General features: G+C 38.6%; 1 protein-coding gene across 1 annotated transcript in view; it reads right to left on the bottom strand.

The window, feature by feature from the left end:
* Nucleotides 1-8,021, bottom strand: part of LOC136760352 (ubiquitin-conjugating enzyme E2 E2) — a 105,036-nt gene extending 97,015 nt beyond the window's left edge. Inside the window, exons 1-3 of the mRNA XM_066715714.1 lie at nucleotides 7,874-8,021; nucleotides 5,405-5,587; nucleotides 3,292-3,342 (exon numbers count right to left, since the gene is read on the bottom strand). Of these exons, the coding sequence (XP_066571811.1) occupies nucleotides 3,292-3,342; nucleotides 5,405-5,580 (227 nt within the window). The 5' untranslated portion in view covers nucleotides 5,581-5,587; nucleotides 7,874-8,021. The remainder of the gene's footprint in view (nucleotides 1-3,291; nucleotides 3,343-5,404; nucleotides 5,588-7,873) is intronic.
* Between the last annotated feature and the right edge of the window lie 7,104 nt (nucleotides 8,022-15,125).

Below are 15,125 nucleotides of genomic sequence, written 5' to 3'. Positions count from 1 at the left end.
ATGAAATCATCATTCATTATTTATCTGAAGCGTTCCATAACAGACTCGGTAGCCACTATAAGTAAATTATGGCATCATAAATTCTGCTTCTAATAATAAACTGGTATTTCAAGTAGAGATTTTGGACAAAATGGAAATAAAAGAAAATTAAACTTCATTTGGAGAGCTCATGTAATTTTGTAAAGCCCAAAAGCCAAGATCTGCCGATCCATCTTGCACACAAACTGTTGTTTTTGATGTCATATCAATACAGTAAAACTCAAAACTTTGCACACAGAAAGCCTAGGTTGCAATATCACTGGTCACAGAATATTCTGGTCAGATAATGTCACTATATAGGAAAATAAATAAACGTTTATCACATTGGGGATTTTTCTCAGATCTTTCCAGTAATAACCTTAACAATTTTCCTCCTAATATGCAGGATGTCTATTTCTTATTATCTGTGCAGAGTGTTTGTTTACTTCTTATGGAAAGTGATACATGCATAGACCTAGAAGATTCCTCTGTCTTTCATCTATCCATCAGACACACTGAACTCAGACAGCCGCCATGTGATCTTCCCTAGACTGGTCTAATAATATGCCTCAATCCTGCCCTGCAGGGATCACTCTCTCAAAGTGCATGAGGGGGCAGTGTTAGACAGTCTGCATACCTATTGGTTCTTGCCACCTTCTTCTGAGACCAAGGGTGTTCTAATTTAATCAGTCTTATCTGAGACCAACCAAATGATTTACATTTTTCTTCAAGCTGGATTCAAGCCAAAACCAACAGCGGTAAAAAAAATCCAATCCTTATCAGTTTCACCACACAGATCCTGAGCATTCCTCCTTCAGAAAAGAAGAATCGATTGAATTGTGAATGAATTCTAATATAACCAATAGTTGGCATGATCACACATCCATAGAGACCCTTCAGCTGTTGCAAAGCCAGAGATCTGTATGGGATCTGATGCACAGACCAATGTATTTATTCAGACTTTTCCTCAAAGACTAAATCTGTAGCGTATTATGACCTTGTCTGTGATCATTTCCTCACAGAATAAACAGCACAAAGAAATTAAGCTCCGATTTAGGCTACATTTCACAAGCTCTTCACATTACACCAAGAAAATGCATCTTTGTGTTTAATCTATGTGTGAACTGAAGCACTAATTGCATGCATTAGAACAGCTCACGATTTTCTGCACCACAACAAAACAGTCAGGTGTTTTAATGTCTGAACCTGATATCTCCAACCTTTCTATTATTACATCCACAGCTAGTATTCAACTCAAATGTTTTGCTAGTAAACATGCTTTGTAAAGTGGAGGTTGTAGTCCTTCATGGTTAAGCAGAATAATACCAAGTCCTTGGAAATAAGGGGAGAGAGAGAGAGAGAAATGTCTCAAAGCCCACTGGCAGCAATACAAATTACTTTTAATCCACTTACAATGAGCTCCGATCTGTAGAGTTACCATGGGCCTTCCTATTTACAGCTTGTTTGTTTTTCATTGTGGCAGAAACCCTGTGCCAAGGGGGCTGCTTATTTGAGAATTTTTAATCTATTTCATAGATCTCTTCGGGTCTTGATATGATTTCCTTTTCAAGCTGTTTTTCAGCTCATGAACATGTATGTTTTTCTTTCTTCAACACATCCAAAATAAACTATTACATGTTACGCGAAAATCCCAGGACCCTTTCTTCCGTAATTTACAATTGTGGAGGCTGAGTTGGTATCATTGTAAAGTGGGAAGTGTGATATGATCTGTGCTGTAGAACAGGTTAATACAGGCAGTTCAATGGTGAGTCACTATATATATATATATATATATATATAAACCATCAAAGCACAACAACAGACAGAACTTGACCAAAGAGATCTGACACTGTCCCAGCATCGGTCATCCATCACACAGCACAGAAAGTCCGAGCTCAGGCATTAAAAAAAAAATCTGTGTATTCTGAAAGATGCTCAGTTGCCATCACGGTCAAAGTGAATCCATTCATCATGAAAATAGCAAAGCTGTGGCGTAGAAGGTCTTTCTCTTGGTAAGCTAATCATTTGACATTTGTTGCAATTTCAATACCATGAAAGCTCTTGTGGAAGTCCGTGCCAGCTCTGCTTTAGTATGTGGCTTGTGCTGCCGTCTTGGCTTAGATAAAACTGGGTATACAATTACCCAAGCACTGACTTTAGGATTAACAAAAATAACTTGTAGTGCACATTCTACCGTACTATTTTAATAAGTGAAATATTTAGAAACAAAACTCATTTCTGTAAAACGGTTTGTTCTAAGGCATAAACTTCAACTATTTGCGTTTACATATTTCCAAACCTTTAAAAAGTGCTTTACCCTGCCAAGTGAGAGACAGTTAACTGGCCTAAAACATGGAATTCAATTGTGCAGCACAGTATTCCTAATTCTCAATTTCAAAGTAAGATCAAATGTAATTTAGCAGGGTGTAGGCCTATATTACATATAATTATTTTCTGAAAAGTCTCAAAGTACGTTTGTAAGAAAAAGTACAGCCCATAGTGTGTATTCACTGATATGAACACCTTTGAAACCACTGCACTGTTTTGTTTTGTTTTGAATACAACATGATGTTGGAACAGAAAAACTAATTGGATAAGCTTTGATCATCACAGTACTTTGAAATGAAAAGCAGCAACATGATAAAATTGGTTGGGATATAAAATGCTAATTTTGTGCACATTTAGATTTACTCTTCTTTTCCTTTAATAGCAATCAGTATTAATTTCAATTCGCTCAAAAGGTATTTTGAGAAATACAGATGTCAACAGCTACAGAAACACCGCATTCAGAAAGCTGCAAAATCCAACATTCATTCAAACCTGATAGATTGAGATTAAATCCGTTCCTTACACTGCCCCGGATATTTACAGCATAGTAGAGCTGTCATTTGCACCTCACTGCAATTTATGTTTGGTAGACAAAATCTAACTATTTCAGCAGTCATAACTATATACACGATTCTTAATTACATGTGAGTGCTACTTATCTCGTCCGCCTTTTGCCTTGATATGTTAAGACAATCACAGAAGCATTCCACTTCCCATGAAATAAACAGTAATGGTAAACTATGAAAACCACTTCGACTTGATTTATGTTACGACCTACAGTACTTGCCTGTGTAAAGACACATTTAATAAGTCAATTTCACATAACCAACAGATTGAAACCTCAGTCAATCGCACGTCCATTGAGTACTCTCTGCTATGAAGAGATCATCTTGAAAATCATCCCACAACCAATTTCCAAATGAGAAAATAACCATTTGTGCTTACCTGCAATTAGGAGGTGGGTCTAATGTAATTTCAGCTAGTTCTTTTTGAATCCTAAAGGTAACACAAAGAAAGTTTTAGTTTAAGACACACTGTAAGCTTCTTTACAAATACATATGAAAATGATTCTAATAGGATGAGAAAAAACCTTGCTTTCTGGCTTTGTGAGATTATACAGACATTTGTATCCTCTCTCTTAGATAAACAAAACAGGCATGCTTCTGCATACTTTATCTGACAACATACACAACATCTATTTACCACAGATCAAACACAATAGGTTCCCTTTGTAAGCTAAACAAGTGTCAAATTTCAAAACAAGCAATGCTTATATTACATAATAAAAGCCCTGGTACTTTCTTATGGGAATAAGGTGCGGGTACACATTGTAAATATAATAGACTACATATTTTGCTACATATCCTGATGTTATGGTAGAGAGGCAGCAGCTATCTATACCAGGAAAAGCAGTCTAAAGTATGTCCAATTAAGAATTCTATCAGCCTAAGTAGACAAAAACACCAGGTGTGACTTAATTTATTGATTAATATTTTAATGAATCACAGTGAGCTGCAATAACTCAGTTTTTCCACATTTAAGTATATTTTGTGGATGCTTCATACACCATTTTGCACAGCTGCCAAATGTTTTCAATGTTTGCAAAATTAAATGTGTAGGTCTCAACTCTATACACCTTGCAAAAATATAAAACCCATTAATTATGTCCTGGAACTCTTTTTCATTTATCAAAACAACACCATAGGAGCCAATAAGTGTCTGCACATGCAAATTAATGTAAAAATAATGCAAGACAATATTATTTTTAAGTAATATACAATCCTGTATTATATTTAATGAGTGTCTTGCTTCTCTGTAGCCACAGGAATTACACTATTCCTGCAGGTGGGCAAATAATAAGGTGAATTCAACTACCCTAGTCCCCTCACTAGCTACATTCATGGCCTTGTGTGGCACGATCATAGAAGTGATGATAATATATGTCCCTTCTCCAACAGGAGGGGAAAGGGGAATAGGGAGGAAGAAAAAAATGGTCATGTCCATCAAACCCCCGCTGCACCTGCTGAATGCGATGAAATCTGATTTGTAGCAGTAACAATATATTTGGGCTCCTTTCCTTCACTGCCTCCGTGGCTGACTACCTGAGGCACCACAAGCTCAACATGAGGGGTTTCAACTAAGAAATACAAGAAGGTGCTCTGTATTATATGTGCCAGTCATGGGTCGGTGGGCAGTAGCTGCATCCTGGGCTACAGCAGCGCAAGCAGCAGGCGAACCTGGTAAGTCCACAGCGGCACACCGCCCAATTAGACTCCTGCTTCATCAAAGCTATTTGCACACACTGAAACCTGCTTCTTCAATGGAAATGTGCTTTACACGCCCATGTCGTTGACAAATATCCATGTCACACACGCTACATCGTGCCTTAAGCAAATCCCTTATTTTAGCCCTTTTTTTTTATTATTGCCAGCTGAAAAACAGTTATTAAGTGGTGTTGACTGGGTCGCTACTTCCTACTTTGGAAAGTTAACGAGTGTCAACTGTTGGCATCAGCTGTAAATACCTTCAGTTGTAGGAAGGATCACTCAGACAGCACATGTTTGTTAGTAATGCCACTCCATTAAGTGGCTGTAGAGCTTGTTAAGGGTTTTACATTATGTTTTTACAGTTAACTGTTTTGAGAATTGGTGGAATAGCACGGATGATTTTGCCTTTGAAACATAAGCTGTAAAAGCCCAGGGACTGAGACACTGAAAGTACACTGGCCAAGATCATAAAGTCAAGTTAATAGCTCAGCTTTGATGTGAAGGTAGGATCTCCTGGGCTTTTGTGTAAATCTCAAACTATTAAGTGACGTGTCTGTCAAGGAGAAAATAAATATATAGTGCTCTATACACAAAAAACGATTATGCAGACTGAAAGTACTGCAAAAGCAGAAGAGTGTGGAAAGAATAACCTCTGCCACTAAAGCTACTGTTTATATAATTTTTATCTCAGTAGTATTTCTTCTAAGTGAATACTTTCCTACTCTCAAGGATACATCGCTGCAAACTGCACCCAAAAAATTTAATAACCCAGAAAGGCAGTAGAGTGTTACCTTTTAGCACTTGTTGAGAGCTTTGCAGCCGTTTTGCTGGAGATTTTAGTCTCTTTCTTTTTGGGCTGTGTTTGTTCTCTCTCTTGTTCTTGTTGAACACTCTCCCGCTGATCTATATCCGAGCTCCCTCCACTCGTACTGGGACTGTCGTCAGGTCTTTGCACTTCACTGGACATCTTGGTCCTACAAATCACAAATCCCTGCACTTTAATTGCCATTACTTTGGACCAGATTTACAGTCACCATTACTTGCACCCTATACATCATGAAGGCTGGCTGTTGTAAAAATGCAAACATCAAATGACTAGATATTTGTGGTTAACAATTTAATAATGTTTATAATTGATCATCAGTTCCCCCTCCAAAGCATCTGCAGGATTACCCACATGTTAGGTAGACAATAATTCTCCCATGATAAGATCCTGGGTGACTTGATTATTTATCTGTATTTTTTTTATTTTGTGTGTTTGTTTTTTGTTGATATTACAAATGTGTATTACAAGTGTTTACTGATGAAAATAAACAACAATAATCCCAGAACTTGTTTTAGCATAAAGGTGAATCATGAAACAAGCAAACCACAAAATGACTGAGACCAAACTGGCACAGTGGGTGTCTGAGGAGCAAGTATCAGAAGACTCATTGTCAATTTGAAGTGTGTATTTCAGTACCGAACATAAACTGTCAAACAGGAAGTGTATCACGCTGCACAACCACACTGCAGAATTGTGTGTGTGTTTAAAGATAAAGTTAAAAATAAATCCCTACATCCTTTGAATTACATATATAAAAAAAATAAAACAATCATGATTACCTCTCAAATCAGTATGCTTACACATGTTCAAAACGTACAGGATTTTGCTTTGCACAGTTACAACCTACCCCCCTCATTACAATAAAGTCACAATTAACTTGTCACCATATTCTCTTACACTTCTTAGCCTCTCACAAGTAAGTGCCTGGGGAACTGCTTGAAGCAAAGCAAAATACAAAAGAAAAGAGTGCATACACACGTTTCACTTATGTATAAAATACATTTCTAATATTAGCCTACTTAAAACAATTCTAATTTCTTTAAAAGATAACGTTTACTATTGACTGTATACTAATCAATGATGGTAGCAATACTTTTGGAATCAATTAAAAGAATATGAAAAGCCAATTGTCTATTGCCTATGGTAATTTCACTTCTTCATTTAAGTGATAACAATATTGGTCATGCATCAAACGGTCCTAAAACCAGCAGACGTTTTAATAGAGCTTAATCCCACTGTATTGAAGTGTCACTTTCGTGGCTGTCAACTGGAACTTTATTTAATTTTTTCCCCATTTTGAAGATTACCCCTTTACTAATGCCCCAGCATACAATACATACACACAATACAATGTCGTATATAATAATAATAATAATATGACATCTAACATCTGTTTCCTATGCACCTTCTACACGGCATGTGCATCATCTTTACAACAAAAATATGTGGAAGGTTTAAACGCACGTGTTTTCTCACTCAAAAACAACACATTCATTGCCATTATCGAAAAGGCTCAGATTTAATTAGGTAATGCTTTCAAATCTTAATTTTATTTCATTCAGACGTCCTCGGGCTACTAACATAAATGAGACACGTCCAACGCATGTGGAAGCTGACTTTTTTTTTTTTTTTTGGAGGGGGATGCATTTGCAAATCCACTGTAAATCATACCAGACATACTAGTTTTTGCATCAAATGTTCGGTGCAATTTCAAACTGGGTTCAATAGCGAGCTGATGATGGCTGATGTCAGTGGCAATAGACACGTGTGTAAATACCCCCCCCCCAACACACACACACACACATATACATACATACATGCATGCATGCATGCAAAGTTAAACGATTGTATCTTGAGTTTTAAAACCAGAGCAAGCTAGCCAACTTATCCATCTGCCCGACTCTTGACTTGCGCCCGTACTGATCCGCTCCAATCCGAATCGAAAGCGTTTCGCCTCTTTGTTGTGTAAACAGATAATATGCCTTTTTAATGCACCCGGACCTGTCAACACGCCGTGCAGGGACGTTATTTAAAACTACACACACACACACACACACACACACACACACACTGCCCCCCCGGACCGTGTGCGCTCCGCAATAAGGGATGCGTTTAAAGAGGCCTCGCTATCACATCCCAGTGCAAACACGTCCCGGACCCCGTCCGCGTCCAACCGCGTCCAAAAGCGCATTTCTGTGTTGTTTTTTTCCCCCCCGTGCAACTCGAAAAAGCAGCCCCGTGTGGAAGTGCGGGGCTGGGAAACGTGTGCGATCGGCAGGGCTTCTCCAGTGGCCACGGCGTGAGCTGCTCCAGCACAAAGACACGGAGCACATCCTCCCCCCCTTAGCCACAGAAACTGTCACTTTCACGGGACATTGGCTGACTTTGGAGGCAGTTTCCCCGCGGAGGCGTAGAGAAAAGCCGGCGGATTTACCTGTCAGGATCGGGGTACGGATCTGTCGTTGCCAAAAATCAGTGTCGTGAACCCCGACGGTAAGTGTCTCCCGTATAGCTCGCTCGCTCGCTCGGTACTGGATCACCGCCGACAGACACTGAGGCAGCCCCCCCTGCACGAAAGTCTCCCCCCCTCCTGAAACTCTCCTCCGCGGCGGCGCGCACGGAGGCGTTCCGCCTCCGTGCGCGCCGCCGCGGAGGAGAGTTTCAGGGGGACGCGCTGCGCGCTCCCGTGCAGCTGGCGCCGGGGGATGGGAGAGAAGAGGAGAGGATGAAACTGAATGGGGGGGGGGGGGGAGGTTGGATGACTTTCACGATGAGCAGGTTCTGGTCCCCACCCCCTGCCACCACCCTCAATCATCTAAATCTCCAGCCTGGTCTCCTAAAATTGGCCTTCATGTGTCATAGATGCGCAGCACTGAAACTGCCCTCATCCTGTGACCTTCTCGCAAAATGCCGTTCATGGTGGTTTCTGTTCTACTGGATCTCAGTGCCACCTTCGATACAGCCGAGTTGGTGGGCCTCGTACCTCGCGGGGCGGACAGTTTTGCGCCACAGCCTCAAGCGATTTTAGTTTCTGTCCACATTCTTCTTAAACGCAAAACATGATGCATCTTGTCATTTCTTTGCTGATGACACCCGGCTGTATTCGTCCGTTCATCCTGGTGATCTGAGAAAGTTGGAGGCTCGCCATGCTTGTTTGGATGACATTACTTGCTGGATGGCTTCTTCTTACAACTAAACAAGGAGAAGACAGAAATTGTAATTTGTGGTGCCAACCAAGAAACAGAGCGTATCCGTACAAACCTTGCCCCCCTTCCCCCCATCTCCAATGTCACACTAGCCTCCGGGAGCCTTGGGGTTATTTTTGAATCATCCCTAAAGTTTGAGCTACATAGTTAAAAGCTTATGCAATTTTGTTACTACCAGCTGAGAAATATTGCTAAAATGTGGTCATTTGTATCTTTTGCCAGTGCTGAAAAGGTCATTCGTGGTTTTATTTCCTCTTGACTGGATTACTGTAACTGTTTGAGTAAGTGTAACATGGCCAGTCTGCAAAGATAGTACAGAGTTGACATTCATGGCGAAAGAGAAGGCTTTGATCCCCTGTATCAGACAGCCAAGGTGTGGGAAGAATCATCAGCTCCAACCACTATTACCGTGCACTGCTCCATTTATAGTTTTATTACTAAGGAAAAAAGTTTGCCAAGGAAACCAAGATGAAATGAGCCAGTGATTTTACTGGCTACTTTTCTGTCTTTAGGGATTAATAATGTTGATAATAATTAAGCAAAAAATCAAGTGCTGTTTAACTTTTTACAGCAGCCTGTCTTGATCATTTTATGTAGGCTATATGGATTTTGTGAATACTTAGTGAATTGACAGTTACTGGAAATGCAATTGAAAAAGAACTTGTACGTAGTGTTTGAGAGTGTTCGTTTAAAAAAAACATTTAACAACTCTACTTGTATACGAGCCAAAATCATGTTGAGGTCCATAATTAAAGCAAGATTCTGGTCTATTCACATAAGCAGATGGGCTCTTCTAAACGCATTACATTCACTAGTGTTGACTCAAATCACATTCATCACAACATAATGCAGAAATTCTAAACATCGGTCAATACCTTGAAATTAAAGAGCAATACATTGATTTGGACTGTTCACAATAATTGTTACTTCAAAAGGCTCTAAAGAAAACATTTCCTTATACTTTTCTTAATACAATTTCTTGTTTGTTTAAATGAGGTGCCATTTAGTATATCCATGAAAGATTCATAATTTGGTATATTAGTTTGTGGTCCATAAGAGCCCTTCTATGTGATTTCCAGTGTGTAATGTTATTCCAGTTTACATATTTAAAAAAAATGAAACCACAATGTGTGCAAGTGTGTCAGTTTTCCATTATGTATTTATGCAAATCCGTGCTATATATTTGCAGAATTTTACATAAAGTTATGATGTTCATGGTTAAAACATCCACATACTATATACAATATCTGCAGGACTGACTCCCTTGCTGGTTTCAGATTTTGATGTTTTACATTGGCCTCAAATAAGTAGTTTAAATAAGTCATTAACCACTCAGTTGGAACACAACCAGAAGACCCTGTGGCACTTAAGGTCACGAGTTTGTGTTTCCCTGCTTAAATTAAATTAGCCATATTTGATTTCACTTCTTGTCATAGAGCTTTTTTTTGTGTTTATCTTAACTTTGCTGGCTACAGGTTGGCTGGCAGCCTATAAACCAGAAATCACACAGTGTATTAATAAGTGTGAAGAAAGGAAAGCTGATGTGGTAATGTCTACAACAAGGATTGCGAGTTACTGTGTGTTATAGTTAACGGACCTCAACTAGATGAATGACACAACTTCAGAGTTGAGATCAGTGTGATTTTTCTGAAAGGATATAGTTATGTTATTCAAACGTGATTTCAAACCGAGTTTTATTAAAGTAGAACTGTTATTTTTGCATATGCTCTGCTTTAATTGATTTTGCAGAACTGCCGTTTAATGTTCCAAACAAACGCCAAAGACAATTTGACTACAAAGCAAATATTTCAGTTTTGCATTTCCCTCATTTTCACTATAAACACCTGCATCTTTCAAAACCGTGACATTGTTGTAATTGCACAAATAGCTATCTCAACAAACACTTTTGCTTGATCCTTGAGAAGTGTAGCAGAACAAAAAGGAACATTGCAGGTGTTTAATATCCAATATGTGGATGACACATGCTTATGCATTAGACAACAAAGGTATTAATAACAAACCTTTTTAAAACGAGCCCTCACATTTCTGGCAATTTATAATGTTGGCCTTGCTGAAATATGTTTTTGATGCAGTAATGAACTTCTAGTCCTTCATGAGTAAGAACAAAATGAACAAAAATACTATTGATACCATACATAGTGGAAGGCCATGTGAAAGTGGTTTTGCAAGTCATTACTGGGTAAAATTGGATCACTACACCATGTTTCAATTTCATATTGTACCATTTCCTCAGTTCAGCGACTGAGAATCATCCTTATAGCCATTTAGCCTCTGAAAGCAGCTTTTGAGTTTACTTAAGTATACAAGCCCCCTTGCAGCAAATGTAGCAGACATTACGCACAGAATAAATGTTACCCCTATAATAATTACATTGTTTTGAATGAAATGGCAAGAAAAAATACAAGTAGATTTCTTGTTTCTGCTGGTATTGTTAACAAGATGTTGAAGAGCGAATGGAAAATGGGTACTGTCAAAGACACCCACGCGAAACTACTGGAATATCAATAGACTTCAGATGACTTTACTGTACCATAGAAGTGGTGCTATAGAGGATATTGCTAGCAGCCCACATAACACAACAGGAAAACATGGAAGCTAAAGCAACCTTTTAGGTGTAGTCTAGCTTTAAAAGTAGACATATCATAGGGTACCAAATGCAAATGCTACACACAGCGGCAAGGCACTGTGCATAGTGTACTAACAAGTTATTCTGTATGTCTCTACGAGAGGAATTTCCTTTCTTGACAAGTAGTTTCTGTTTTTCTGTGTTTTGTTTTGTGGAAATGTAATGCCAGAATAGGTCACAGATGATTTTTTTTTTAATTATTTTTTTTTTATCAAAGAGCAACGTTTTGTTTTTAAAAAGTATTTTTTATTCGGTTTGTTCACCAGTGTAAAAGCAGGGAAGCTGCTCAATAATCATATGGCCTCCTGCTCTTTTGTTGTCTGTTCTACTATATTATGCTGTCTTTTTTTTTTTCTCAATAGCTGCATTAAAAAAAATCAGCTTGCTGTTGTATTTTGTCATGTGTGATGTCTGTGTCGAATATAATAAAAAGGAACAGATTAATTTATAAATGGAGTGCATCAATTTAAGCCACCGATAGAATGAGCAGGGATTCTAACCTGGACTCAGATTACCTATACTGTTCACTCAATAACCCTTTATAGTCATCAGATCAGCATAACAATCATCCTAGTTATTCAAGGCTACACACTAACCCACAACCCTGAAGTTGAATGGCCATGAATCCAGCCTGTGCATTTATAGACTGCTTTTGCTTATTTATATCATTTTCACAGTCTTGAGTTACCTCTGCATTTATGTATGCCTTTTTGTAATGTAAATACATGATATAAGTGTAACACAATAGCACGGCGCACGGTTTTCTATTGGGACATCTCTCCAGAGCCAATCTGGTAGTTGTCATGCTGCACCGTAGCTAATGGTAAAGGCATGTGATGCATATGCCGACAAGCTGCAGCTCACTGTCCCTGGGTTCACCTCCAGGATGTTGAGGACAGGCAGATTGAACACATCGTATATATGTGCAGCTGGAGCAAGTTTTACAGAACACTGCTCTGAAGTCACTTTGTTGACATAATATAATAATACTGACTTTTCCCTTTGACCTTTCTGTTTTTAATGATTGTTTTTTTTCCATTGGTGAAATATTGGTGATTTATGGCAGAAGATTTTTTTTTGCTGTGTAAATGGCAACCTTTAGCATGCCATGTGCGGTAACACCCTGGCACTAACTGTTCATGCTGGGGGACGTCTGACATAGAGGAAATGTGGTTAGAGTGATCTCTGTTGTGACGACACTGTGGTGTACCCAGGGCACACAATAAGGTGAAGCACAGATACTCTTCTCAGAAGTAGACCTGACACTTTTATGAAGCAGCAACAGACTTGTTTATGCTTTTTTTGTGCTGCCACTGGCAATATTGACCTGGTTTTGAGAGTTTTTGGGAATGATAGCAGTAGATTATTTAACAGAATAATATTAAGGATGCACTTTGTTTTAATTTCATGAATGTTTCTTTTTCTTGTATGGACGGCTTTCACCAGTAAGTTGGGGTCAATTTGAAATCACCAGTTATACATATTCCTCCCTGCTTGCCACAGCACTGAAACAGGCATACGCACTCCTCGGATACACCCACCTTTGGAGGTCTGTTTTTTCCACACTGAGTTGCACGGTATCTTACAGGAGAGCTAATCCTGATTGGAGGAGCAGCACGTCACTAACTGATAACTCAGACAGCTAATAGGAACATGGCCAGTCCTAGGAGTTTTCATTGTCACGTTGACTCCAGGACCAGGGTGCATTGATACCACCCACTGATATAGACTTAAAAAAAAAAGTGGCTTATGTTTGGGGAAGAATATTATTGTTCCTCACCAGTGCACTTCTGTCTTGGTACGACTTTGTACTACAGAGTAATTCAACCGGAAAAGTGATGAAGTGTTTTCATGCTGAACCATACAACACACTCGGGAACCATATAATTTTGCCGCCAATTGTCAATATCTCAATTAAATCAAAGGTGAACCTCTGTGACAGGTCCATACTGCAACTATTTGCTTCTTGAAACAAATAGGGGTGCAACACTAATTAATACAAATAAAGTACACTATTACATAGGGACATTACTTATTATTTCCCCTTCCTTCAGAGCCCGCCCCTTCTCATCCCTGGCCCCTAAGTGGTGGAACAACCTTCCCACTGAAGTCAAAACAGCAGAGTGTCTGACCTCCTTCCAGCACTTACTCAAAACGTATCTTTTCAGTCTGTTCTTGTAATTTAGTCATTTATTATCCTGTAAGATTGCACTTCTACAACGTTATGTCATACTCTTGCCTTTGCATTACTAACACGTGTATTGTTTATTTTAATTTCCCCTATGCTCCCGTTCCTTTGGCTCTTGACTGTGACTTAACATCTTGTCTGCACTTATCAGCTTTTACAATCTAGGATGTAAGACCTTATATATTGATTACTGTATATCTCGTATACACTTTGTGTACAAATTTTGAATTTGTAAAATGTATTATGCCTTGAACTGCACTGTATTATTGCACTTTGTATTGTTCTTATATTTTGTAAGTCGCCCTGGACAAGGCCGTCTGCTAATAAATAAATAATAATAAAAATAATAATATTTCATATCAATTGTGAAAAATAAATTATTTAAAAAAAACTACATTTAAAAAGGTAATGGTTTCTTTAGCCTTTGCAAAAAAAGTGAAGCGTACATTTCAAAGGGAGAAGCATAAATCTGTATTTAAAGCTTAACTTTGAAAGTGCCACCGAAACTAATTTTATTACAGTTAAAACGATGACATTTAACAAGAACATCTGCTCCCTGCTGCATCCATCACTCTGCCAAGGCTGCTCATTTTAATATGGCAAGGCTGTGCAATTGTACTACACTATAGTATACAAGTAAATGCAGTGAAGTACAAGAGACAGATTACAGCTTTATTGGAATGCTATGCCTGGGTGCTAAATTGATGTTGCGTGGAGAAAGACAACTTTGTAGCAAGACAGTGAGAACTTGCCTGAAAATGGGCACAATTAAATGACACATGAAATTGTTAGATATTACTAAAGTGTAGTTTCAGCTGTAGACAATACCAACAAAACAGGAATTTGCCGAAGTACAACTGGATGTGATATTTTATTTATATTAAACTGCATCCCAATGTGTTTAATTATGTAAACATTTTAAATGTCTCCTACTGATTTCACTCTGTCTTTCTTCTATTGTATCAGGTCGTCGCCTGTCCACTAATTTTTGGTATTCATCGAGTACAACTTAGATTTCACACCACTCTACAGCTTATAGCTATTTATAGGCCTCCAGACTCCTATTCCACTTTTATGGCTGAATTTAGTGATCTCCTATCTAATTTGGCCATAAACTATGATAACCTCATTATATTGGGGGACTTTAACATACATGTTGCTATTAAAGAGAACTCCCTTACTGTGAGTTTCCTGTCCGTATTGGCTTTTCTCAGCATGTGTCAGGCAGCCCACATCACCACAATCACACACTTGATCTAGTTATTACTCATGGGGTAGAGATTCATAACCTAATAATATTACCCAAAAACCAGATGATTTCAGATCACTGCCTTATTACCTTTGAGCTGCTCGGCATAGCAACAGACACACAGAAGCAGAACATACAATCTAGTCACTTAAATCCTACTGCTATAACTACATTTACTACTCTGTTGTCTACTGCTAGCTTTATCAAAACAATATCTGTAGACGAGTTATTAAATATCTTCAACAATACGCTAAGCACTGCTTTAGACACAGCAGCTCCATTAAGAACCAGAGTAATTAAAACAAAGGAATGCTCACTATGGTTTAACGAGCTCACCCACTCACTTATACAAATTGCTGTAGATATGAAAGTAAATGGAGAACTACAAAACGTGAG

The sequence above is a fragment of the Amia ocellicauda genome, chromosome 10 (assembly GCF_036373705.1).
Source record: "Amia ocellicauda isolate fAmiCal2 chromosome 10, fAmiCal2.hap1, whole genome shotgun sequence".
Classification (NCBI taxonomy): domain Eukaryota; kingdom Metazoa; phylum Chordata; class Actinopteri; order Amiiformes; family Amiidae; genus Amia; species Amia ocellicauda.
Note: the sequence above shows the minus strand (reverse complement) of the source record. Positions and strands in the feature narration are given on the sequence as shown.